At 43.1% G+C, this 27,340-nt stretch overlaps 1 protein-coding gene and 1 pseudogene across 11 annotated transcripts in view; both read right to left on the bottom strand.

Annotated features, from left to right (window-relative positions):
• The window catches only part of TPK1 (thiamin pyrophosphokinase 1), a 278,577-nt gene that overhangs the window by 5,207 nt on the left and 246,030 nt on the right, over window positions 1–27,340 (bottom strand). The window contains exon 8 of one of the 11 annotated variants that reach the window (XM_039861314.1): window positions 7,041–7,144. The exons of 9 other annotated variants lie outside the window; for them this stretch is intronic. In XM_039861314.1, the coding sequence (XP_039717248.1) occupies window positions 7,056–7,144 (89 nt within the window). In that variant the 3' untranslated portion in view covers window positions 7,041–7,055. Of the gene's footprint in view, window positions 1–7,040; window positions 7,145–26,240; window positions 26,267–27,340 lie in introns of those variants that run through there. One more of the 11 variants, XM_039861317.1, reaches the window with a different exon arrangement.
• Window positions 24,744–24,862, bottom strand: LOC120601585 (uncharacterized; annotated as a pseudogene).

Below are 27,340 nucleotides of genomic sequence, written 5' to 3'. Positions count from 1 at the left end.
CGATGATAGTAGTCGTTACTGAGGAAGGTTAAGGCAATTCTTTACAGAGCTGTGAAAAGAGCTGCCTGGTCTACGCTCCCTGAAGTGGAGAACAGTCAGGAGCGAGGGGATGGCTGAGCACGAGTGTGCAGCCACCCTGACTCGTACAGACAGTGCTTAATGAGCCTGTGATGATGAGTCGCGAGGCTCCCTGCCATCCCAGAACATTAGGTTCCGTTCTAGGAGTTAAGCTAGACGTGCTGGACCTCGTTAACTACTCCAGACGTAACAGAACTGCCGTATGCTCCACATCCATCATTTACTCTCTGAACATGCTTATCCTATTTGGAGAAAGGGCTATACATCAAAAAATGTGACGGATTTCATTAGAAGAAAAAGCAAAATATACTGCCTCTAAAATCAGTTCACTGTGATTGGTCTTTATAATTTTCTGAACTATCTATTTAAAAAAGGGCTTTATATGTAAACGTGAGGCAAAATTGCTAATTTACACTTTAAAATAGGAACCCTAGAAAGATTATTAAAATTGTTTCCTATAAAATAGCATTTATACTTACGTTTTTGAGAGTTTTTGAAAATTGGTATATTGCCTTCTCATAGTCTTGAAGGCAGAAACGAACTAGTCCTAGTTCAGAGGTGTAGAGTACATGCCTAGTTCAGAGGTGTAGAGGTGTAGAGTACACAATGCCTTTTGTGTATTCATATTGATTGGAATCTTAAAAAGAAAAAAGTCTGTGACCATCTATCACAGTAAGAAATACAGTGTATCAGCACTGTCATCCAGACATCTAACTTTTAACTTTCCAAGAGCCACATCAAAAGAGTAAATAGAGGTAAAATGTTAGTATGTATATTTGTTATTGTTGAGATTTAACTGAAATATTAGTTTTAGGTATATAAGAAAATGATTCAATATGTATATATATTGTGAAATGATCACCACAATATGCCTAGTTAACATACATCCCATACATAGTTACAAATTTGTTTTCTTCTGATGAGAACTTTCAAATATACAGCATGTGACTATAGTTAATATTGTACTGTACATCACATCCCCATGACTTATTTATTTTATAAATGGAAATTTGTGTAAACCTTTTGACCCCCCTTCACTCATTTCTCCCACCCCCTGATATCCACCAATCTTTTTTCTGTATAATTTTTTTTTTTGAGATTCTACATATGACTGAGATCACACAGTATTTCTCTGTCTGACTTCTTTCACTTAGCATGATGCCCTCAAGGTCCATCCATATCGTTGCAAATGGCAGGATTTCCTTCCTTTTTTTATGGCTGAATAATAGTCCGTTATGTATATGTACTATTCCTTCTTTATTTGTTCATCCTTCTATGGACCCTTAGGTTGTTTCCATGTCTTGGCTACTGTAAATAATGAAGTGAACATGGGGATACAGATATCTTTTCAAGTTTTCACTTCCTCCAGATAAATACCCAAAAGTGGAATTTCTGGATCGTCTAGAACCTCCATACTATTTTCCACAGTGGCTATATCAATTTATATTCCCAACAACAGTACACAGGGGTTCCCTTTTCTCCGCATTCTTGCCAACACTTACTTCTGGTCTTTTGGATGACAGCCATTCTGACAGGTGTGAAGCGTTTTTTATTTGCATTCCCCTGATGATTACTGATGTTTTGTATACCTGTTCGCCATCTCTGTGTCGTCTTTAGAAACACAGTATTCTGCACCTCTGCCTGTTTTTCAATCAGATCATTTTTTTCCTGCTATTGAGTTGTACAAGTTCTTTATATATTTTTTGGATATTAGCCTCATATATAATTTGCAAATATTTTCTCCCATTTAGTAGGCTGCCTTTGCATTCTGATGGTTTCCTTTGCTCTGCAGAGGCTTTTTACTTAGTGTCGCTTATTTTTGCTTTTGTTGTCAAATTCAAAAAATCATTGCCAAGACTGACGTAAAGAAGCTTTTCCCCTGTTTTCTTCTAGGAGTTTTATGGTTTCAGGTCTTATGTTCAGATCTGTAATTCATTTCGAGTTCATTTTTGTGTATGGTGTAAGATGGAGGTCCAGTTTCCCAACACGATTTATTGAAGAGATTGTCCTTTCTCCATTGTATATCCTCGGCTCCTCTGATGGAGCATGGGTTTATTTCTGGGCTATTTGGTTCCATTGGTGTATGTGTCTTTTCTTTTTCTTTTTTCCTTTTAATGCCAGTACCATACCCTTTGATTAATATAGCTTTGTAATATAGTTTGAAATCAGGAAGAATGATGCCTCCAGCTTTGTTCTTTCTCAACATTGCTTTGTCTATTCGAGGTCTTTTGTAGTTTCATATATTTCTGTGAAAAATGCCATTGGAATTTTGATAGGGATTGCAATGAATCTGTAGATTGCTGTGGGGTAGTATGCACATTTTAACAGTATGTATTCTGCTTATCCACGAGTATAAGATATCTTTCCATTTATTTGTCTTCAATTTCTTTCATCAGTGTTTTATAGTTTTCAGTGTGCAGGTCATTCACCTCCCTGGTTATATTTATTTCTAAATATTTTATTCTTTTTGATGCAGTTGTAAATGAGATTTTAAAAATTTCTCTGACAGTTCATTATTAACGTATAGAAATGCGACAGATTTTTGTATACTGATTTTTGTATCCTTCAAGTTTACTGAATTTGTTTATTCTGTGTGTGTGCGCGCAGTCTTAAGGGTTTTTTATATACATACTATATATACATCATCTGCAAATAGTGACAATTTTAGTTCTTCCTTTCTGATTTCAATGCCTTTTATTTCATTTTCTTGCGTAATTGCTCTGGATAAGACTGTTTTGGAACTGTAGAAAACTGAAATGCAGAATCTAAACGAACAACCTAAAATTACCGATACAGTACATCTGTATTCTTTAAGGAATATAATGAGTAGACTCCTGCCAGGACACATAGCAGATAATCTAATTATACGCCTTACTCCAGATCATCACCACTCCTTCCCACTCCTTTAGATTCCATATCTGATCACGTCATTCTCAATGAAAGAATAACTGATAGACCCTAGTTGCCTATAAGCTTCTTGTCCCCCACCCCAAACATTTTGTCCTGGCACTTAAGGCCCTTTGTCATCTGGCTACTTCCTCTCATATAACTAACTTACCAGCCACTACTTGCTTTTTTTAAATAGATCAGGAACTTCTTACTCCCATGAAAAGTTTTGATGGCCATCTCCTTCTGGAACTTATCCAAGCTTTTCTAAGCTTGCTGTGTCCTTCAAGTCTAAAATCAGATGTCACCTTCTATTGCTCTCTCTGATTCTCTACTACTAGGGCGGATAATAATTCCCATTTTTATTTACAAATGACTTGATTGCTTCTCTCAAACGTATTTTGTATTAAAAGTTAGCTATTTAGATTCCCAGTTCAGGGCCAGCAAAGTACAGGGTGCATCTGAAACATCTTGCTCCAAAAAGCAAGAGAGCACTCAAAAAAATTTAGGGCACTTTGATAGAAAAGAGTAAGAGCAGTGATGTGATGCTAAATAATGTGTCAAATAATAAAACGAATCCCCAAAGGAGGCAGAGAGGAAAGTCTCTTTTTCATAGAAGAATGCTGACTACCAAAGGAATGAGACAGAATTAGGAAACTACAAAGGTACCGTTTTGCATCTGCCAATGTAATAAGTGGTTCAGGCAGGGATCATCTATCAGTGGATGCTGAAACCACGGTTAAACCGAAGGGGAGCAGACAGACCTCATAAACGTCATCTCAACCAAGTGATCAAACTTAGCATTGCCACTACAAAGATAAATGGATATTATGTGCCTCCTGATCCAAGGCTGAGATGAATACAAATACAACATCACGTATGTAGTAATTTTTGCCAAAAAATGCTTAAGATGAATCTAATCGGGGTGGGGCACGTGACGAGGTAGCAGGCCTGGGCTCTTCAGAACAGTCAGCGCTAAGGAAGACCAAACGGCTGGGGCCGAGCTTTTCTGGATTAAAGGAGACGAAAGAGACGTGACAACTTAATACGATGCATGATTTTCTAGTAGATTTTTAATGGATTTACAAAATGTTCTCAAGAGTATTACTTGGGATATGGATATGGGCTGTATAATACTACATCAGTGTTATATTTTTTGAAGTAGATAACGGCACTGTAGTTATATAGGAAAACATCCTTGTTCTTAAGAGATACAACCTGAAGAACTCTGGGTGTTAAGTGTCGTCGTGTCTATAACATACAGATGGTCCCTGACTTAACGGTTTGACTTAGAATTTTTCGACTTTACAATGGTGTGAAAGCAATACGCATTCAGTAGAAACTGTACTGTGAATCTAGATCTTTCCCCGGGCTAGCAATTGATGGTACGATGCTCCCCCGTGATGCTAGGCAGCAGCAGCAAGATGATTTTGCCCAACTATAGGCTCGTGCAAGTGTTCTAAGCACCTTTAAGGTGGGCCAGGCTAAGCTGCGATGTTCACTAGGTTAGGTGTATGAATGCATATGTGACTTGATATTTCAACTTGTGGTGGGTTTATCAGGACATAAGCCCATCATATGAGGAGCATCTGTATTTTTCAGAAAGCGAAAGACATACATACAAAGAAAGGAATGCGACATAGGTAGAAAAATGTTAACGGTCTGTAGGTTTGAACTTTTTCAATATTAAAATTCAACATCAAAACTTAGGGCCAAAAATTTGGAGGAAAATGCTAAGAACTTCGGAAGGGAAGCACTTTCTTCTTGTTCCCCTTTATTTCCGCAAAAGCTGAAGTGATGCCATTATAAGAATCAAATCAAGAAATGCCCATTGACTTGAAATGCATTAAAATAAATCCAAATTAAAGAAAACGCGAGCCAGTTTTAGGAAGAAGCCATCGAGCCTGTGCTTGCGTCACAGCCGAGCCCGCACACAGCCTGGTACGTGGGAAGGAGCCCTTCCTTCGTCACCTTACTGCAGCTCACCAAGGATAACCTTTACTCACACTTGCGGATGCAGGAGGACCTGACGTTAACCCAAATTATGTACCAGAACTTCTCGTGCAGGCTCATGAGAAGAGCAGGCCTCTGAGAACGTGCCCTCAGCTGTGCTTTTTTGGACACTATCTCACCAAACCCTGATCTGCTGAGGACTCCTGCCAAGGTGAGCACTGGTCACCTCTCCTGACAGCTAGTCCTCCTGTGAACCCAAGTGCCCGAGGAAGGGCTGCTGTAATCCTGTTGAACGTGGTTGCATCTACCTCCATCTCTGTCAGAAGCCGCCCATCGCCCCTGCCCTTGGCTCGGGGCCGGGGGTCATCGGAAGGCTCTGATGCTCCATTATCCTTCCACCTCCGCGTTTCCTGTGTCATGACTCGCCCTGCTGTGCTGTCTGAAAAACAATCGGACCGAGAAAGTGCCGCTGCTTGGAGTTATCAAAGCTAATTATGCCAGTTAGAAAATGTCTCCCAAGATTAGCACTTTCAAATGTTCAGGCTTTTCTAAAACAAACAAAAATGACTATTTTTCTTTGCTAAAAAGGATTCCCTAATGTGTTTTATACCATTAGCATGTTCTGCCCACAGGCCCCACATTGCAGTTAGAGAGCCAGTCAGAGCTGCTTTAAAAGCTTCCTGGCTTCCGGTCCACATCCACACAGTGAGACCCAGTTACGTGAGTTATTAGTGGTAAAAGGGATGATCTGAACAGAGCTGGCCAGAAAGCATCAGTGTGGACAGCTATCGGGCTTAACTGTGTACGCGGAGAGGGGGTGCTGGTCTGTCCGAAGGCTACTCCCAGCTGATTTACCAGCTTCACTTCCTTCGACTCCCAGGGCTCTGCCTCGCCTCCTGCAGACACTGGCCTGCCCTGAAAACACTCACGCAAGGACGAGCCTTACGACTGCACAAGGCAGCGATGCCCGAGTCCCACCCAGACACAGGTCCTCGTCCCGATCTGTGGCTGGCCGGCTGTAGCTCGCCGGGCAAGTCGTTCTGTGCTGCTGGCCTGTGGGCCAGCTTTCCACTGTAATGTCCTCTGACTCCGCTAAAAGTTCCTCGGGTATCTCTAGCATAGCTGCTGTGTGGAAGAATGAGGTAATGTCTGAAGGGCTCTGACTTCTCCACAGAAGTCCTGAAAATCTGTTATCATCAGCATTCTCTAAAGTGGCATTTGCTTCTACCTTTCAAATGCCAGAGATCATTCTGAGTACATCAGACAAATGGAAACGGCATAGAAGCCTGAAGAGGTGAATTAGCATAGTATGTTTGCTTAACATCACCCTCAAACCTGCAGGTGACATCTATACAAAATGAGCTAAGGAGATATCGTCTGTGCTCTTTTAGAATCTACCAGTCATATCAGATAGCCCCGAACAGGTAAACAAAACAGCATTACGCTCCAGGACAGGCGTCATTATATGTGTTGGCAGGGAAGGGCTGTTGACGGAAGGCTGCACCTCGTATCTTGAGAGGAAAGAGATTAGAAAAATAAAATGCATGTGATTGTAAAAATTGGTGGTACCCTCCCCACCCCCAGACTGCTGTGAAGGAAATTACTCATTTGAAAAACATTTGATTAAAACAGGCTATTTATACCTCACAGGCTGAGTGGGTGCAGGCATCTACTAACCTTCCTTTAAGCGTGTGGCTCTAGCCTGTGATGGGTGGGCTCTGGATTAAAGCTGGCACCTTGAGTGGAGACAGAAGTGGCGAAAGTGTGGAAATGATGAAGGGAACGGACACATTTTGGCTTGTGACATCAGAGGGGACAAGCACAGGAGTTTGATTGCCCTAATTATGGCTGGGAAGATCTAGTCAGAGGACCGTGTCTTTTAGTTTACAAAAGCTCTAAGCTCTGAAAGATCTGCCATGTGTAAACCCGAGATGCTGGCTCCACCTGGATAAATTCGGCCAGACCAGCTGCTCTACTGAGGGGAGCCCTGGCTGAGGGAAGGCCCCCTCTCGTGGAGCCATCTTCCCTGCTGCCTGTGTCCCCGCAAGACCCCTGACTTCCTCTGTGGCTCCCCGTCTCCTGCGTCCCGTCCCGTGCTCCACCCACCAGGGACCTGGGTGCACTGACTTCAGCTCCTTTCAACAGAAATCCTCTTCTGACACCTTGTGGCCTGGAACTCTGAGCTCTTTGAAAATGAAATACCAGCGGTCACAGTGGCTATCACTATCTGGAAAATATTCACAAAATGGAAATAGTAAATGACGTATGCCATCGAACAGAATTCACGGACGTATGTGGCTGTCTTAGTACAGAATTTCATTAGAGTCAGACCACTGTCTTTTAGGAAAAACAGCATTTAAGTCACATGTTTTAGTATTAACAAATATGATTTGTTATATTGAAGATAAAACAGTGCCTTAGACTTAGTCCATAAATCTATAAATTTTTGTGCTCGCCCCTAATGTATTTCATCATGATCTATTTTTACTTTTAATTTTCTCTTACCGATATACAATATTTCATATTAGAAATAGCTGACATCTTACTATATGAATATTCTAATGAGTCTGAAAATATCAGCCGTTCTTAAAAGCAAGCTACCTTCAATTGACAATGAGTATATTTCCTCCTGCTGTGGTTACAATCGTCTTTCAATATCCATGCCAGGGGCCCTTTCCTGATGACAGCCTGGGCTTCTTTTTTCTTAACGAACTTTCTTTGTATTAATTATTCGCATGCAAAGCTGATGTTATATTATCCTGGCCTCAAATTTGTAACTTTCTACTTAGCATTTACTGTAGTACTGTGGAGCGGTGGCACGTGTAGTCTATCTTATACGTTAACTGTCTCAATCTTTTTCTCCCAGTCAGGCATATGACTTGGTCTGACTTCTCCTAGTGTAGATTCCTAATTTGAAGTGGACCTTACCTGTCATCTAGTTCGGTGGTTTGACACAGAGTGAACTGCTCCTGCTCTAACCAGGCAGGGTGTCAGCTCAGGGCTCTGTCCACTTGACTCTACTGCACTCCCAAACTAAGGCGACGGGGGAACTCGCTAGGTCTTTAAAGCTTCAGAAAGACGTAGTCCAAGCACCAATGGTCTAATGTCCAACCCCTTTATTTCAAGACTGGGAAACCAAGTCCAGATACCTTATCCACCCACAAATGCACAGTCCCAGACCCTAGTCTCCCGACTTCTAGCTGGGCTGAGAAGTCGGGCTGCGTTTTGCTGTCACGGAGTCAAGCTGTGCCCGTTGGCGGGCTCTCCAGAATCATTTTCAGACTGGAGCATAGTTCAATGATCTGAGCTACAAACCAAATATTTAAATTACTCGAAATGTGGTTATGTTACCTGAATTTTTCTAAAGCTTAGTCACAAAACAGAAGAAAGTGATTCTTGTAGTTGGACCAATGTTGTGGACTTTGAGCCAGCAGCCAAACTGATTCAGAGGTTCCTCATTCTTTATTTTTGAGTAAGTAAGCGACAGCATGGGGCACGGACATAAAGCACTTAACTGCAGCACTCTGTACTACATTCTTATTTAGAAGATGCACTACGTAATTCCATCAATAAAACACTATCTATAGCAATGTTTCTTTTGTTGGCAGTGTTAGCCACTATTTAATTAAGGGGTATTAACAGTCTAGACAAGGAGGACAGAGAAGATGATTCAACAGGCTTAGCCACTAGACATGGTTCAATACTTGGCTTTTAGTAAACACACTTTGCTATATCTGCAAAACACACTAGATTAAGAATTAAGGTGAAATTCAGCTAATCTGTGTTCACTTTTATTATGGGAAAATTATTTCCTAGTATAGAAGACAGATTTAAACTACAGAGCCTTTACTTGCGATTCTAGGGAAACTGCTCTATATTGTTACAGAAGATGATAAATATGTTCATTTGTAATGAATGGCTATGTTTGCAACTATCAGAATGAAAACTAACATTGAAAAAATATGACATCACTTATACCCAAATCAGATGACTGCAAAACTTGTATGTCGAAAAAATATTTCCCTTGAAGTATTTGGAGGGCGAGATGCGGAATGGCAATTCTGTTATGTGGGGAACAAAACCATCCCTTCAAAACGGAGTCATACAGTTTGTACAAGCTAAAGTTGCACTGTATCAAAGCCGCAGGTTAAGTCATATTCATCTGTCATGATATAGACAGATTTACAACTCTAATCTGCAGATAAAAAGTCATTGCTAAAATGGAACTGATTTTAAAAAACTCCTAATCACAAGTATATACATTCAGAAATAGCTGGAGAGTATATTTTCTATATTAGTAATCAAGGAATAACGATCTCACGTTCCCTGGAAGCATCTAGGCTGCCAAGATACTTCCTGTCCTCTGATGCCATCTGGCATCTGGTTGGTGGTGGACCAAGTGGGGACGTCTGTGATCTGGCGCCCGTGGTGCCTTCTCGATGAGCGGGGTCTAAGCTACTCAGTTCAGTCCAATCAACAGTGAGTGCACGGCGCATCCTCCCTGCACTCCTGATGGTTCCTACTATGAGTGCTCACTTTTCTACACTTAGTCAAAGACACTTTTTCAAGAGGCAACCTGGTGGTAGCAAATCTCTCTCCCCTCGTTCTTCCTGGAACATCCTGATCATGTGGGAAAACAAGAGTATTTGATCGGGGCTCCTTAGGGCTTCGCTGATGAACACTCACCAGATGCCTCTGCTGCCCTGTTGAGTGCTGGCAAAGCCCTTGCCACAGAGATGATGAACATGGTCGTGTCGTCTCCCTGTTTTACACTCAGTAGTAAGTGCCACGGGGTAACCAGAGACTGGCTTCTGCTTGGGCACTTGAAGCCATCTCATGGGTGTGGAATGATATCTGTCTCTGAGCTTGGTCTTGGGGCAGCTTCACTTATGAGCAGTGGCCAGGAAGCCTTGTGTGTCTCAGTGCTGGAGGTTCCTGTTCTCCACCCACTGATGGACATGGCAGTGATACCTGTCTCCTCTCAGAATCAAAGGCGCATTTCCTACAATATGCACTGTGGCCTGGGGCCAGGCGGTTGTAGGCATTAATCTGACTGATAACACCTTCCTATTCTGGCCCTTATTCCACTGAAGCCTTATTCTCCCAGATAACCCCAAAGATTAACCCAAAGACAAACGACCTGTCCCAGGCCCTGTTTCCCTGTCAAGGGGTGGAGAACCCACCTTGGCAGGCCGTCTTTCCTTCTCGTTTAATTGCGATGGTCAGACCTCCACCTGGGAACAGGGATGCGCCTCCCACAGGTCTTGGCATGACTTTAGGCATCTGCACACGTACCTGCCTCTGACGTGTGCCCTGGGTGTGCTTTCCTGGGTGTGTCCTCCTGGGACCCTGGTCGGCATTTTGTCCGAGAGAGTGACCAATCTCTTCTTAGTGCCTCAACGATTTAAATGTTGTTTTGTTTACTAAATTTGCCATTTCAGTAGGTCTTTTTCTCTCTATCTTGCCCTAATAGTCTAAATTTTTAAGTCAAAAAGTATGTCTTCTGCCCATTTTTTGATTGGATTTTTTGTTATTGAGTTGTATGAGTTTCTTATATAAATGTCAAATGGCTGTACACCTGAAACTAATATATCGTATACTAACTATAATAACTTTTTCAATTAAAAAAGGACTAGATTTAAAAACTTTGTCACACTGCTTTTTAAACAGTAGTCAGTCTTATATGGCTCCTATAATGTGCAGTGCAATAATGGTGGTGTGTTTCAGGACTAGTTAATTTTATGTCATGAAAAACATCTGTAAAATCAAAGTAAAAATCTATCTTTACTTTTTTTTTTTTAAAAGTTTATATATTAATCATATTGAACCTTATTAGGTATCTGTCAGGCTTGGTGATGTAAGCTCATGACCCTCAAATGCAGCAGTTTAATGCACCACTAAATTAATATACTGGTATACTCTAGGCAAAGACATTAAATTTTTAACAGTGCAATTGACTGCATATAGTTCAACCTTCAACCATAATGCTTGTGAAAAATTACAAAAGACATGCTCCGGTATCTGATATATGTTACTGCTTTCTAAAATGCTAAGATAGAATGATCTACTTTCTGTTCTGATTTAGCCCAAATCCAGTATACAAGGGGATTTACACAGCCTCAGGAGGAGTTAAGAGGCCACTGTAGGAAATACAGAAATAGCAGACTACCTTCTAGTCTAAGTGTCTCCTATATAGCTAATTTATGACATTTGAATTAGAGAGTGTCATTACAATGGGAAAGGGGAAAAAAAACAGACCTTAAAGGCCTGTCTCTTTTTTTAAGACTACTGTAGATTTCTCCTAGGTCCCTTTAATTGCCATTTTATGATGCTCGAAATCTGTCCCTTTGTCTATCCTTGAATTTTTTAACATTTTGTAAAAGTCATGAAAAAGGTCAAATTACTGCAATCTACATAGACATTCACATGCCTTATTTTGTACAAGAGTAATTCTTAGGGGTAGAGTGGGAAGTTGCATGTCTAGTTTGAAAAATATTCTTAAAATGGCAATTATGTTAATCTTTTTAGTGCAAAATTTACTGTGAAAATTCAGGCATTAGGGGTGATGTTTTTATGTTTACTAAGAAGGGTCATGAGTTTAAAAAAGGTAAGAACACTGGAATAAACAGGCATTCAGTAAGAATGCCAGAAGGTGCTACCTCAGTCCATTGTGGCCATGGGCTTACTGTGTTCAAGTTCAAGGCTCTGACACTGCAACACAGTTTGGCAGGGCTTGTAGCTGGGATTAAGGGCTCCATGTGTGTGCAAAGGTAGAGCCTTAGTGTTACGAACAAAGAAGTCTATTAAAACGGAGTGAGGGAGGCTATTTTGTAATTATGCTTAGGGCTCTCCTCAATTAGTAGATTATAGTCTGCCAATTCAAGAACCTCCAACGAAAACAAGGAATCCCTAAGGGCGCCTCCCTAATTGTTTACATTATACAGAAGTATTAACATGAAACATTATTTCCACAGTTTTCTCCCTACTCAGGATCACGTAAGCCCACGAGAGACCAGGTTTGCTTGCTTTCCGTCATACCCGTACACTTAGCAGAGGGGCGAGTACATAGCAGACTCACTATAGACATTTGAGTGAATAAGTGAATATCTGAAAAAAACAACCAACATAAACACTAAGGATGACTTTGTGCCCATGAACAAAATACCTGACCTGAAACTGAGTGTCTGCTTTGCAAATGTCCACCCAGACGGCAGCTTAGGCGTCGGGCAGCTCATCCAGGCTGAGACACAAAGCAGCCCGCGCTCCCCTGGTGTCGATGCTACCTGAGCTCTCGAATCAAGGGTCTTCGACTGACTCCCAGAGAGCGCCCCTTCCTGGAGCTCCGCGCTTCCTGCAGTGGCTGTCAGTGCGGGAAGCGCAGGCCAGGTTTCCCAGGACTGATTTAGAATTGCCTGCGGCGCCCCGCACAGGTGAAAACACACCTGTCCCCACATATGGGGAAACACACCTTCCCCAGAGGCGAGGCCCGCGCTCCCCATTCCCTCCCTGGCTTCCGTCGTCCCCTTAGAGATCACTGGTGACTCCGCAGTGCCTCCGCTGTGCAAGGTTCCAACATCCGTGGACGGAACTTTGAGAAATGTTACTGTTTCTGATAAACTGAGTGTTTTGCCAAGCTTTCCATCACGGCACGAGATCAGTGAAGTCCTGACCCTTCTAGCTGGAATCGAGGTGTTTCCATCACTTTCTCTGCGGCTCGGTGGTTTCACTACTGGGGGAAAACATCCCATTAAACTTGCCCGTCAGGCAGGAAGGAGAGAGTCATTCTGTGACGAGGGGCAAGGTAAAGGTTTACCATAATCAGTCAACGGTGACACGCCTTGTTACCTAATCAGGCAGACTGCCTCTCAGATATCTTAGAGGAGCGAGAGAATTTCCGGAATAGTAACAAGAAGCCTAGACGCATGCATGCTTCGACAGACCATTCCTCATAACGTTTATCATGCCTGGTGGGTATACATCGCAAGTTTAAATTCTCCTTAAACTCTCTTAAGCCAAAACAGCCAGTGTGAGCAACAGGAATTCATAATAGCTCCGTGGAGCAATTAATGGAATGTTTGGGTCCATGTTATGCATTATTTGAACTTTGTGATTCTCGATTTGAGAAAGAAACGTATAACATGCTGACATGTGGCTACAGAGAAAACGGGGTCGGAAGCCCGGTCTCGGGTCGCTGTGAGCGCCTCAGACAAGTCCCTTGTTCTTTCTGGGCCTCAGTCTGACAGGCGCAAACCACGACGTCTGTGCTCGGTGACTTGAGTCTCGGTCCTCTAGTCCACTGGTCTGAGCTCTGGCCTGCCACTCCACTTCCACAGCCAGGGTTTACCTTGCCCAGGGCTCACAATCACGTGACACAGTTTAAGAAAACTGTCCCTTACGGTACGGCTTAAACTTCCTTTTAATTCCTGAAATGTGCTCCTACAACTTCCCTTCCCTCCATTCTATTAGTGACTATTTCCTGGGTCTCTCTTGTCTCAAATGTTCTATATTCTAAATAGGTCATTTTAAGTTTCATAATAAGTGTTGAGAGACTGAATATAGAAATTGACAACAGCCAGACCGTATATGCAAACAGAACTCTGACCCACAGCCTGCAGAACCTGCTCAGAAAACCATTCTCACATCCACAGTAATGAGCCCAGGTGGCCAGCCCGCTATAAGGCAGACTCGCAGGAGGTCACACTGCTTGTATCTGTTAAGAATTCAGCAAGCCAAACAGTAACTCCACAACACTAGGCTCCAAATGGCCGAGACTTGATTAATAACTGACAGCTTCTCATTTTTGTCCCTGTTTCCAACCCTAAGAGCAAACCAAGGAAGCCACATGTGCTCCTCTGAGCAGTCACACAGGATGCCCCACCTCGTTAGCTACGGTCTCTCCATACCACCAGGCTGCGGTCGGGCGCTGCTACCTGCCCTTTCTCCGCTGTAAAGCTTTCCCACCCCTCTGCCTGCCTTGGAGTTTCTGTCAGAATGAGTCACTCTGCAAGTGACTCTGAATAGTCTGTCTGTTCTCGTTTGGTTGGTATTCATTTATTTCCGCATGAAAATTTAAAAAAGACACAGAAAACGCTCAGCTTTGGCTAGGCCCTCAGTCGAAGCAATTGTTGTTTCCTTTATCCATTATTTTTAAGTTCTTGACAGCTACCACTGAAAAACTTCCATGTATCTAAAGCCTCCTCTTCTTCTGCATACCTAATACTTACCCACCCTAGGGATATGGCTGTACCCCAACTTCTCAGGGAAAACAGAAGCCCGAGAACTACCTCCTCATCGTATCAGCGTTCACTCCAGATAGCCAGAGTTTCGCCCCCGCCCGTCCTCCCGTCCCCTGGTTACGCTCCAGAGGCCAGCACCTCGGTCCCACGCTCTCGACCCTGCTGTCCCCTGCCTCTCACAGCATCTGCGGAGTGGAGGAGGAGAGTGCGGTGAACAGCTCTCCCCGCCTTTCTCTCTGTGAACGCCGGCGTGCGTTCAGGTCTCTGCCGTCTTTCAAACTCCCCTGGTCCCTGCCGCACGGCGAGCCCCTTCCCCACGAAGCCTTCTCTTCTCCGCGCTGGAGCCCACACTGCACTGCCTGACCGGCACTAATGTCCGCCCAGTCCGCGAGCAGCTGCAACGCAGGTCCCACCTCTGTTCCGCCACTGCCACTGCGGTCAAATCACCCACGACTTCGTTTCCCCGGGTACGACGTGTGCTCCCAGTGCCTGCGACCGGACTGACGCGTGGCAGAAACTCCTTTCTTGATTTCTCAACTTTCAACACAGTCCGTGTTGATGAGCTACGTGCTGGCTGCAGCTTTACCTGAACGAACTAGTAACTGCACGAAGTAGGCACCGTTACTGTTACCCCTGTTTTGGACATCAGGGCTGACAGAGGTGACATCTCCCGAGCAGAGCTCATAGCGGCTCCACCGGCTCTTCCTCCCAGGTTCAGCCCTGCACCCCTCCGCCGCCTTCCTGGCACGTGAATAAGAGCTCAATGTGTGCTGACGTTATCATCGTTCTCCCACCTCCGAGCCTGCCCTCCACGTGGAGTGTCCTCTCGTTCCGACGGGGACGCACGCGCACATCGTTCCTGCTGCGGGCTGTGGCCCAGCCGCGCTCTCAGGGCAAGGAGGGTCGTTCCTCCCGGACCTGGGAGCCTGCAGAAGCCTTGACCTGGCCACACTGGTTTTAGAAAATAAGAAAACCTAGTTTCCTTTCTCCACGATACGCACTCACTCATTTCTAAAAAGGCAAAATTATAGATGGTGTTATTCGATAATCAGCCATCTTTCAGGGAAAAGAATTTACCTTTATCTCGTTTGGGCAAATATCGGTTTGCAGGTGCGATTCGAGGGGGGAGCACAGGCACATCTTTTTCCTATTACGCACGTGTATAAATATTGAAATTCATGAGATTTAACTCTGAAAATCTGCTACTCAAGGAAAATGAAGTGTAATTACAGAGCTGAACGAAACAAAAGGGGAATTAAGGGCATAGATTCAGTGACTTACTACCTCGCCTTCCCTCCCACTGTTACTGATTCATGGGGGCAGAGAGGACACACAGCTGCGGCGACAACAGGTTGTCAACACGACTTGCACGGAAAGGGACTCCCTTCGCAGTTCCGGACCTGAGCCGAGCGGGGACCGGGAGACACCGCGCGTGCTTGGAACAGCGCTCACGGAATCGCCTCGAAAGTCCCAACTAAAATCAGTAGTCTCTGCCATTCCACCTAAATACTGTCAAACGCCAAGGAAAAGCACCCAGAAGATAGCTGCCAGTTTGCCCAGACGTCCCATAAAGAAGTGGCAGATGCCCAATTTTTCCTTTGAGCTAGGAGATAGGACAGGATTCATGCTATTCTAGATACTGTTTCTTTAATGATGTTGCCCTTAAGGTAAAAAAAAAAAAAATGCCAAGAAAGAAAGGACACGATAAGAAGCTAACAGCTCGCTCGGTGCCAACCTTAAACAAAGGATGGGTTTCTGGCTCTGAATGTACTACGGGCAAAAATGTGGCAAGAAACCTATAAATAAGATAAAAGGAGCTAAACTCGAAAGTGGAGGGGAAATGAAAATATCACCCAGATAAGCTGCCAAAAGCAGGTAATATGGGTGAATGTCATCTCTCTGGATGCCATGTTGGGGTAATGAGGATGTTCTGACATTCCCATGAAAGCTCGCTGGGAGCACGCCTTATGGATGAGGTCCCTAGACATCATGCGAAAAACAAAACCAACCAACCTCTCGAACAACAGAATTCTACATTTAATCATAACAGAACAAATATTACTATTTGATAATCATAACTCACAAGAACTCACTACTGGGAAATAGAAACGGAAGTGCTTCCTTTGCTCAAGTGAACACTTTAAAAGATGGGGAAACAGAATAGCTAAAGATCTGGAAGAGCGTAAAACCGAAGAGTGCCAAAGTCAGCAACAAAGAGGGGTTTTAAAGCTGTTTGGAGCAAAGGAAAAAAAGTTGCTTTCTGCCTGGAGATGATTCACCATCGACTCCCCAACTGTGACCCGGTTTTCACGTTCTCCATCACAGAAATGGTCTCAGGTGCTGGACAAAGACACCTGAGCGCAAGGTATGGGGGGGATGCTGGAGCTGTGGACGGGCCTCAGAGCACTGGCGGGGACGCCCAGCCACCCGCCTGCGTAACAGTTTCATGTTTGTTTATCGTCAAGAACAGCACGGGGAAGTGCAGGCCGAGGAGTTATACAGACAGATGGACTCGGAGATGCTGCCTGCCTCTCCCGAAGAGTTCCGATTGCTGGCTCTCTGGGAGGGCACTGAATGACGCAAGATTCTGTCCCTGGAACTGTCCCATGCAACTCTGTTTCTCCGTCTAGGAATAAAGCCAGTCAGGCCACTCTGATCTGCAGGTAGCAAATGCTGGGAGAGAGACGCTAAAGAACACGTTCACAAAGACCCTGGAAAGTTATCAGCCAAAAGCAATGGAGGATTACACACTTGAAAAGGGTGAATTTTATGGGATGTGAATTATATCTTACTAAAGCTGTCGTATCAAAAACAAAAGCAATGCAGGATGTTTGACTAGAAAACGAAAAGCCTCATTTGAGTTAAACAAACATACCGGATAGGAAAAGCTGAATTGGTGACAGTCTCCAGGGTCCGAGTAAACTAGTAGCTCAGTATCAGCCATCAGGCTGTCTCCTAGAGTTTTAGCTTCCTGAGGACCAGACTCACCCCAGGTCCTCAGCACCTGTGACAATGACACAAGGTCTGCACAGAGCAGATGCACAATGAATATCTGTTAAGTAAATATGCTGCTTAAAAACAACAACAAAACACAAGAAAAGCCAACAACCTAACACAACCTTAAGCTACAAGAGCTTAAATATAGGTTTCTTTTCTATTTAAGAAATCCAGCGACAACAGCAAAAGACTGGAATAAACCCCAAGTACTGACAGCAGTTATCTTTGAATCAGGGGATTATGGGAGAATCGTGTCTTACATTTTGCCTATTTTCTTTGTGTTCGGCTCATGTAGGGTGGGGAAGAAATGTCCTTGCTGCCCCTAACACAAAGTTCTGTGCGAGACCTGGAGCGTCATGGGCTGACTGTCTGCACTCCCCAGAATTCATATGTGAGAGCTTAACCCCAAGGCGATGGGGTCAGGAGGTGTGGCCTCTAGGTCATGAGGGTGCAGCCCTCGTGAATGGGATCACTGCCCCTAAAAGAAGACTCCGGAGAGCTCCGTCACCCCTTCTGCTCCGTGAGGACACAGCCAGAAGCCTGTGGTCTGTGATCCAGGAAGCAGGGCCTCGCCAGACACTGAATCTGCCGGCAGCCTGACTTGGACCAGTCTCTAGAACTGTGAGAAAGTTGTTTATAAGCCACTCAGTCTATGCATTCGGTGACAGCAGCCCAAATGGACTAAGACACTGAGTATATGCTGAAACACTGATCCTCTTGAAAAATATTTTATATATGCAACTCTGCATTATTTATATTTTCATATCTTTTTATGTGTACATCTTTTCTCTCCCTCTAAACTGTATACCCCTTAACCTCAGAGATGAGATTTTATTAGTCTGAGGGTAAGGATGACAGCAAGTTCCACCGCCCTCCCTTGCAAACACTAATCTAACCGAACGCAGATAAGAGCAGAACTGAATCCACATCACTCCTCTTACCTCATCTTAATTTGATATATTATCTCTAAGAAAAGGTACTTGACTCAAACCGAAAAAGAAAAGGTCACCACTATGACTTAAGCTGTAGGCTAGATGCCCGTTCTGGAACTCTCTCTCCTCTTTCTTGGTGGTGGTCAGGAAAAACATTCCCCCAGAGCGTTAACTTCTCCTTCAGGGCCCGTGATCAGTAAGTTACCTGCTGTCACCTCCCTGCCCCCGAGGGGGACTGTCCCCTGAGTCTAGATACTGCTCTGCGGAATTTCCCACTCTCTCCACTGATTACGAGTCATCAGAGCCATAAGCAGAGAAGAAACGAAGGTCGCCTGCCCATGCGCAGCGCCTGCAACAAGCAGCAGCAGAAATACCCTTCCGAGGCCTTTCTTTCTGGACAAGCTTACAAGGGGGTTGGCTGTTTATCTTCTGCAGTTCTGGGGAATTCCTGAGCCAGTGAGGGTGCAGGCCAAGCACAGTCCCCGGGGCCTCAGGAATTAGTAGTACTGGTGAGTAGTGACTACTAGCCATGAGAGAGACCCAAAAGTTAGCAGTTACCACCTCGAGGCTTGATTATCCTGTTTAAGTTGTAGGCTTATCTAAAAGAGCACTAAAAGAACATTAAAAATAATCACAAAATAATGCAAGCTCATAACAAAACAACCAACCCTACGTCATTTTCCAAGCCACATTTCATCTAAGTTTTTATTTTTTAAGACCTTTAATGTGGAGGAAAAGTGAGCCGACCTGTTATTTTAGTATCACTGTCAGAAACTTTTAAACAAATTTGCTCATGTACACAAGATGATTTAAATTATCTCGAAAAGTCTACTTAGTCCAACCAGATCGGCTCAGACAGAGGAGTCCAATGAGTCAAGACAGAGAGCTCCAAACGGGCCACGTGCACAGGCCACAGTTCATCCCAGTCCTGAGACTCACGCAAAATATTCTTAATTACGCAGTCCTGAAGATACGAAATAGTTAAGAGTATGATTTCAGATTATAAACAAAAATAAATTAATACTAATTTGTGGTTGATGGGGTTGCAGAAAGGTATAATGAATCTGAATAATTATAAATGAATTAATTTGAGAAAGTAGATGTATCCTAAAATTCTTTAGAACGATTTGTTTATCCAAATAGTTTAAATGACCCATTGTTTACCCTGCTATGCATATCTTCTTTTTAGATAATAAAAGGTTTGTTAGATAATCACACATTCCAAATTAGTGGCATTTAATTTAAAGAATCATTAATCATCCCACCTTCAAGTGCGATAATCATAAATACGAGAAGTTACAGTCTTTTATCCTGTCCAACCTTCCTGACATTCTAGATGAGAATGCAACCCTTTCTGAATATATGAATCTGCTTTTGAATTTGAGAATTGGTACCAAAGTTTAGGACAAGACACTGTGGCCTACTCAGGTTTCTCTATATGGCTGACTATACCATATTTAATATCCACAATATTTTTCCTGCCTTTGCTGTTCTAGTCTTTCCCTAACGACTACTACTCATCTTAAAGCAAATATTATTTACAATGTACCACTTACTCTGCTTTCTGTGAAAAAATAATGTATTCTTGATGTCTAAACACAGGGAGAAGAGATGGTCCAGCAACAGCTCCGTAAGCTTTTCCCCACTTAAGTAATATCCGCAACATACAGTCAAATGCCACCACTAATATTTATGGTTCTTTCAAGACAGGGGATTGATGGGCCTAGATCAAGAAAGATTTGAATTCTAGAATATTACACAAAAGGAACCACTGCATTTTTTTTTTTTAAAGGAATGACTGGATGAAAGCAATATTGTAGGAATATTTGACAAATATCGTAGAGCATACTGAAGTAGGAACGGAAATTCTTTCCATTGAACTTACATTATGCTGTTTCTCCACTTAGGTAACTACTAGTTCTTTGCTGGCAATACCCAGGCTTTAAGTTATTTTTCCAAAAGCAGTGAACTATTTATGTTGATGAATTTAACTGCCCATGTGGGAAAATGGTGCCTTGAGAATGTCTAGTGTTAATGGCTTCGCCTGGGACCTCTTGATCAGCAAAGCACTGGACTCAGTTCTTCTGGCTGAGACAACTTCATTCATTCCTCTAACAAATATTTTAAAGTATCTGCAGCTATAAGTGACAACTGAGAAAAAAATTCCAAAGGAATAAAAATAGTGAAGAGGTATCTGTAACTTGGTCATTTTTTTTTTAGTAGAAAAAATAGGAAATGGAGATTTTAAAGCCGAGAGCTATACTCTGTTTCTTAGGTTAAGATTTCTGATGCGTGTTATTTAAAAATGGTGTTTTTCAAAATTTCACTTAAAGACATTATAAATTTACCTATCTTGTCTTATTATCTACGCCAGAGGCTTTGCTGGATACAAAATTTGGCACCATTTTGCAGGCATTTCCACGGGCAGTCGAGTGTACTTCTAAGCCCCTTGGTGTGGGCTTGGCCACGTGACTCTGTATGTGGACAGAGAGGACAGCGTGCCGGGCCAGAGCCCAGGCTGTCGTTTCCGCTTGCCGTCTGCAGTGTCGGCCACAGCCTTGAGGAGAATACGCCAGCTGATGGTCCAAAGAGACATGAGGAACACGGTCGTCCAGATGTCCCACGGACCCATGTCGGAGGCAGAGCAGTGCCACACCAGCTGCTGTGTAACGAGGCGTTTCAGATGAGCTAAACCTCATCTGGGCTGCGGCTTCATGAGCAATATAAGTAATTGTGGTTTCACACTACTGAGTTTCGAGGCAACATGAAACACAGCATCTCTGTGCCCACAGCTAATGGAGACGGTGGCAAATGGATGATCAGAATCGAAGTTTGCCGGTTCTTATCTGGACGCAGATTATCCTCTCACTCTTCCCCTGCTCCACGAGGCGCGGAACCACCCCGGACAGAACTCGACCTGCGGATTTCTGGGCCCTTCCCACTGCCTGTATCGGCGATGTGTAGCTCCTGGTTTAACAAACTTGGCTTCCCACTGCCTTCCGTGCTTTTTGTTAGTATGTCTGTATTTTCCTATGTTTTGGAATTAATTTTTCCACTTTTATGACATTCTGTTTTCTTTCTTGGAAACCTAAACTCTTTAAAATAATGGTTTCTCTCTCTAACAAGTTTTCTATATTAGATCCTTACGACTTTGGGGAAAAAAGGAAACATTAATAACCTGTTATTATCACTATTACTTTTGCTTAACCGTACCTAGACTGGGTTGCCACGGTTGAGGGACGACCTCCAGAAACGTGCTGGGTGTTTTCAGTAGAAGTTTATACACGAGAATGCGTGAATGCAACATGCAAAGTTAGAAACGTATCCCAGCAAGTGCTCTGGACACCGACAGCTGCAATTCATCACATAAACTACTACGCTTAGCTGCAAAGCTTTTGTCATAGGGGGACAAGACACTTCCTAAATTGCTTCCTGCCCTCTTTGATAATCACCTCAGTTTTTACGATCCAGATATCCAAGGTAAAAGACACCTTGATGCACACACACAGAGTAGCGTTCAGATTTTATGTACATCGCTGGGAGCGCCCATATGCTGTTCTGTTTATCTTTGGATATGAGTCTTTTTCCCGTCTGTCTTAATGAGGCACTAGCTTACGTAGGCAAGAAACTGTGGGCAGGAGAGGAAATTTAGCAGTAAACAAGTCAGCCTCTCCACTCTCAGCCTTAGTGGTATCCTCCAACAGCATCGGGCAGCGAGAACCCTTTCATCCCAAGCATCACACCAACAAATTCTCTTTAAAACGCATGTGTTAACGTGTGTTCCTGTAGGCACGCCATCTGGTAAACAGTCTGACCAAGTGTCTTTAAACTACTTTAGAAACTTTAAGGACTGATTGTTCTCATTTTAGAAATATCAGTCTGCCCTTTAGAGATATGTGAGTTATGCTTCCACACAAATGCAAGATTTTATACCTCTTCATAAAAATCTAGTTGAATTCCAGGGGACTTATCTAGCAAAGCAGGTGAGCTGAAACCTGGTCCCAGGTCCATGTTAACTCCAAAGTCCACATAACCCCTTTCTAGAAAGCCAGTTTTAAGGTTACTATCTATAATTCCACATTTCTGAGCTGCTTTCCTCCGGGATTACAAGAACAGAAACTCCGGTTTAGAGATTATAAAATAGGCTCATTAAGAATCAACAATTTGCACATCTACTAAGATTTCTGCCCGATGACCTGTGTGCCAAAGCCAAGACTGTTGCAGAAACAAGACCCACCTTATTTACAGTCAGCTTCTGCCTGAGTACTTGCAATTTCGTTAGCCGGCAACAGGTGAACTGCGGCCCCAGCTTTGGCAGAACAGGTCAGCAGTCAGGCCATCTGGGCACATGGGAGAGCAGCTGCCCAAGGATGTCTGTCTCCCCAGTTCCCGGCACCCGTGAATACGCATGCTACACGGAAAATGAGGAATTAAGGTGGAAGATGGATTAAGTTTTCTAATGAGCTGAACTTGAGATTATCGTGCATTGTCAAGGTGAGCCCAATGTAATCAGATGGGTCCCTTAAAAGTAGAAAAAGGAGGCAGAAGAGGAGGTCAGAGTGGTGCAGTGAGTGAGACTCGGCCCCGCATTCCTGGCTTCCCAGACGGAGGGAGAGAACAAGACCACCACGCGACGTGGGCGGCCCCTGGAAGCTGGAAAGGCCAAAGAATCGGTTCTTTCCTAAAGCCTCTAGAAAGAAACCCAGGGCAGCCGCCACCTTGATTTTAGCCCAGTAGGAACTTCTGAACCCATTTCGGATTTCTAAAGTATGGAATTGTAGGATAATAAATTTGTGTTGTTTTAAGCCACTAAATTTGTGGCAATTGGTTATAGAAGACACAGGAAACTAATATATCATCTTAATGAGGTTCCTATCTAAATTATAGCTCTCTAAAGGCTATCTAAATTATGGGTAACTGAGAGACAACAGGAATTTAAAATAAAAACGGCATCTTATTCCAATTAAAATAGCTTTATAAAAGAATAGAAAAGCACAAGCAACCAATGTAAAACAGATAAACTTGATCAAAATTAAAAACTTATGTTTCGAAGGACAGTCTCAAGAACATGAAAAGATAACCCACAGAAAAAGAGGGTATTTCTAAATCATATTTCTGATAAAAGTCTAGTATCCAGAATATATAAAGAATATTAGTAACTCGACAATAAAAAGACAACATAACTTTTAAAAAGGCAAAGGATTTGAAAAGTTATTTCTCCAAAGAAGACATACGATTGGCCAATAAGCGCATGAAAAGATGCTCAACATCATCGGTCATTAGGGAAATGCGAAGCAAACCATAATGATTCCAATTCACACCCACCAGGATGGCAGCATGAAAAAAGGAAAGGAACGTTCAGTGTTGGTGAGGGTAATGGGACCCTCATACACCATTGGTGGGATGCGAATGGTGCAGGCAATAGGAAAAACAGCTCGGTGGTTCCTCAAAAAGCTGGTGTTGCCATACGCCCCAACAAGGCCATCCCAGGGGTGCACTGGAGGACTGAAACGCCCGGAGACGTAAAAGCTCATACATAATGTTCACGGCAACATTATTCGTGATGGGCAAAAAGGGAAAACAACCCCGATTTCCATGAAGTGATAAATGGATAAAATAACGAGCATCCAGACGGGGGAATAGTATTGAGCCATACGAATGAGCCGCGTGCTGATGCCAACGAAGCCTGACACCCTTCAGTCCTTGCTCCTTACTCTGAAGAATAAAAGAATCTTGGGACACTTCAACTCCATTTAACCATCCCAGCTTATATGCATATATGTCACAGTTTAATTCTGCATATTTTTCCTTCGATTAGAAAAAGACTATTTTGAAATAATTGTGGATTTACAGGAGGTTGTAAGGAAGTGTACAGAGAACTTTCATAATTCTATTAGTAATATTTAACCCCCGTCTATAACAAATATTATAAAATAATAATAATCTATTTTGTCTTAAGTGAAAGTAATGTAGAGAATAAGGCCTTCTGCTTCACTGTCAAAAACTTGAAAAAGATCAAATATAGGCTGTGATAAGCACAAAACCTTTTATAACATTGTGTTTAGTAGGTCCAAGGATCTATGGAGAAAAAACTAGTTAATATATTTATCATCTTTTCATGTTCCTATTTCATTAGGAGACATGTAACTTCCTCATCAGGTCACTCTCAAGTTATCTTTAAAACATAGGAGTTACTCTCTACCTCTAAATGAAAGCAACATCCAACAGGTGCCACAGAATACGGAGGAAAGCAGAACCGGCGGAGAGCGGAGCCGCACGGCTTCTTTCCTTTCCCTGGTAATCCAAAGGTCAAAATGCTGAGCCAGCACGCACGTTCCGGTTTTCTAAAGGGATGGACGAATGTGCGGATAGTGACAAACCTTATTTTCCTTACCGTGTGCATCAGCGTATAGTTCTGACCATGTCTATATTAAAATGTTAGAAATATAAAGAGGAGCATTTTTGAAACAAACTGTAATAATAGCCCTTGACTCATATTTTCTTTGCTGTTCATTTACATTTTAATTATTTGATTTTAAATTTAATTAAATTATTTAATGAATTAATTTATTTTTCAGGTGAGGAAACCCTTGGTTGACCTCACAGATTGCAAGGAACTTGTCAGCTTACAATCCCTTATTTTTTTATTTTTTATTTTAAATGCCTACAGCACCTGGTCTTCCTAGGTGGTCTCCCATCCACGTCCTAACCAGGCCCTACCTTGCTTAGCTTCTGAGATCAGACGGGATCGGGCTTGTTCAGGATGGCATGGCCGTAGTATTTTCTTAATTATTTGAGATCTAATAGTCTTTTTAAATTTGTAAGTGTATCATTCACATGAACTAAATGGCCAAAACCATACATCCTGCTTAATGAGTCATCGCCCTGATACAAGGCAGCCTTAAAATTTGAGTTTTAAATTGTATTTTATTGGAAAGTATCCTGCTAGTGCTTCCTTGTGTACACTACACTACATTCTACATACTAGGTGCTACAACAGTTATGATCGGTGTTGGATGTGGGGACTTGGTCCCCCAGCCTGATTCTAAGCACCCTCAGGGCCACACGAGCATCACCTGGGTCCCTGTTAGAAAAGTAGAATCCCAGGCCTCACCCCTGACCTACAGAATCAGAATCTGCATTTTAACGAGACACACCGAAGTGAGAAAATGACTGATCTAGGCCGTTCTTCTAAAAATTAACCCCTCCATTTCACATAGCATTAGTCTATCCCTCACGATTTCCTTTCCTTCTTCAAACAACTACGGTTCATTATTTAAACAAAATAAAATAAATGCAAATTTCTCCCCACACCCAACAATCTTTGGTGACTGGTAATCTCCATCAGCGATCAGACTACCTCAGCTTGGTTTCCTTGGTTACCACGTTCCTGGAATGAATTCTACGCCCCTCCTTTTATTTTTAATTCACTCAGTTTCTTCTTAAAGCTCTGAAACTTGACTTTCACTCCAATTGTTTCTTGTACACGTAGAAAGATACACTCACGCACGCACACATGCACACACACACACATGCACGCGATGCAGATAGTTGACTCTGGTAACCTTAGACCAACCTTTAAAACGTCCATCGTCCTAAGACTGATTGGAACATCTGGGCGGCGTGCAGTGCCTGATGGTTTATCCGTGCCCATCTCCTCATCTCTCAAGATCGCCTGCGAAGGAGCTGTGCCTCCGCCTAGCTGGCTGGACTGCCCGACACCAGGCCAAATTTTCTGAAGGCCTCCTGCAGCCCTGTCCCGACTTTGAAAAACGAATTTTATATTTCTGCATGAATAACCCCAAAGTACACACAAACGCAACAAAATAGGACCTAGTACTTACTATCAAGCGTTGTACAAAAAGGAAGCAAAAGAAACACATTCTCCTTTTAATTCCAGTGACTTTCTCCCCCTTTTTCTTCCTTTTTCACTGTGGTAAATAAGGCACTTAGCACGAGGCCTACGTCCCTAAGAGTTCTGCGCGCACGCTGCAGGATTGCTCACTCAGGCGCAGCACTGTGCAGATCTGCAAAATGTGTGTGTCCTGCAAAACTTCTTACAATGAAGGTCTGAGGGCGGAGATGCCGTGATGTTTCCTGGGTACCGCAGCCCACTCACCTTCTATGGGTTTTGAGCAATCTGCTCACTAGTGACGGGATGCAGTGTTATTCATCAGGTTGGCCCTTTACGAAGAAAAATGAAGAGCAGAAAAGGAAAGAACCACAGTGAAAATGGAGGTGTGCGGAAAGGTTAATGTGCTCTTCAGCCACTTCAGACAGAGCACCGACGGCCACACAATCTGTTTACCTGACGCATGCAGAAAGAACTGTCATGCCTCACCTTTGGAAATGGGCCATTACTCCTGGTGACAGATTATGAATTGTGGAATATGGTCGGCACCTGGCCAGACAAGGAAGAGTTCATAAATCAGACCCCAAACAGAATACCTGACTAAAATTCTTGAGATTTTTGAGGGGTTGAAAAAGGCCCTATCAGGAAGGAGAGAATGAAGTAAGCCTACATGTGTGTGTGTGTGTGTGTGTGGGCGGGGGGGATGAGGGGTGGGGAAGGGACTGTGATTTCCTCAGGCCTTTGTTAAGGTTTTGCAAAGAAGTGCTTTTGTTGTTAGGTCTGGCTGGCTGAGGAGCTTTGCTTCACCGTGGACCGCTGTGAGAGCTGGGGGTCGGCTGGAGGATGGCTGGGATGAAGGTTTTTTGGTCTTGAATGAAAAACTGGCTTGGGCCTTCCACAAGCAAGAGAAGTGATCAATTCTCTCAACGAAATGTACAAATGATTGATTCTTAGGGGTCAGTGTTTCTCTATTTTACAAATAATCTGGAAAATAGCCACGACTGGTAGACAATCCTAGGCAAATCATTAAATAGATGAGAATAAATTAAGAGAGGAGTTTATAAATATTTGAAAACAGCCAGAAAAATATCAAGTAAAATATAATGTCAATATACAAATGCCCTTGAGAAATGATCTAAACAACATTTAAGAAGATGGGCTCAAAATATTTGTTTTGTGATGTAGGAATGAAACCCAAAAGTGACCTTTAAAACTATTATCTATTAACTAAAACTATTATGAAAAGACGCTCCAATGAGCCCTCCCAAGCCAGCAACTGTTGATAATCCTCCAGCAAAGTACTAGCAATGCACAAAAGGTCGTGTTCCACTGGCCATCGCCCGTCTGCAGCCCATCCTACAATGACGTCGGAGTGACCTGTCGCCTGGGAGGGGGGAGCCGTTGCT

This window comes from Pteropus medius, unplaced genomic scaffold, assembly GCF_902729225.1.
Source record: "Pteropus medius unplaced genomic scaffold, Ma_sr-lr_union100, whole genome shotgun sequence".
In the NCBI taxonomy this organism is placed as follows: domain Eukaryota; kingdom Metazoa; phylum Chordata; class Mammalia; order Chiroptera; family Pteropodidae; genus Pteropus; species Pteropus medius.
Note: the sequence above shows the minus strand (reverse complement) of the source record. Positions and strands in the feature narration are given on the sequence as shown.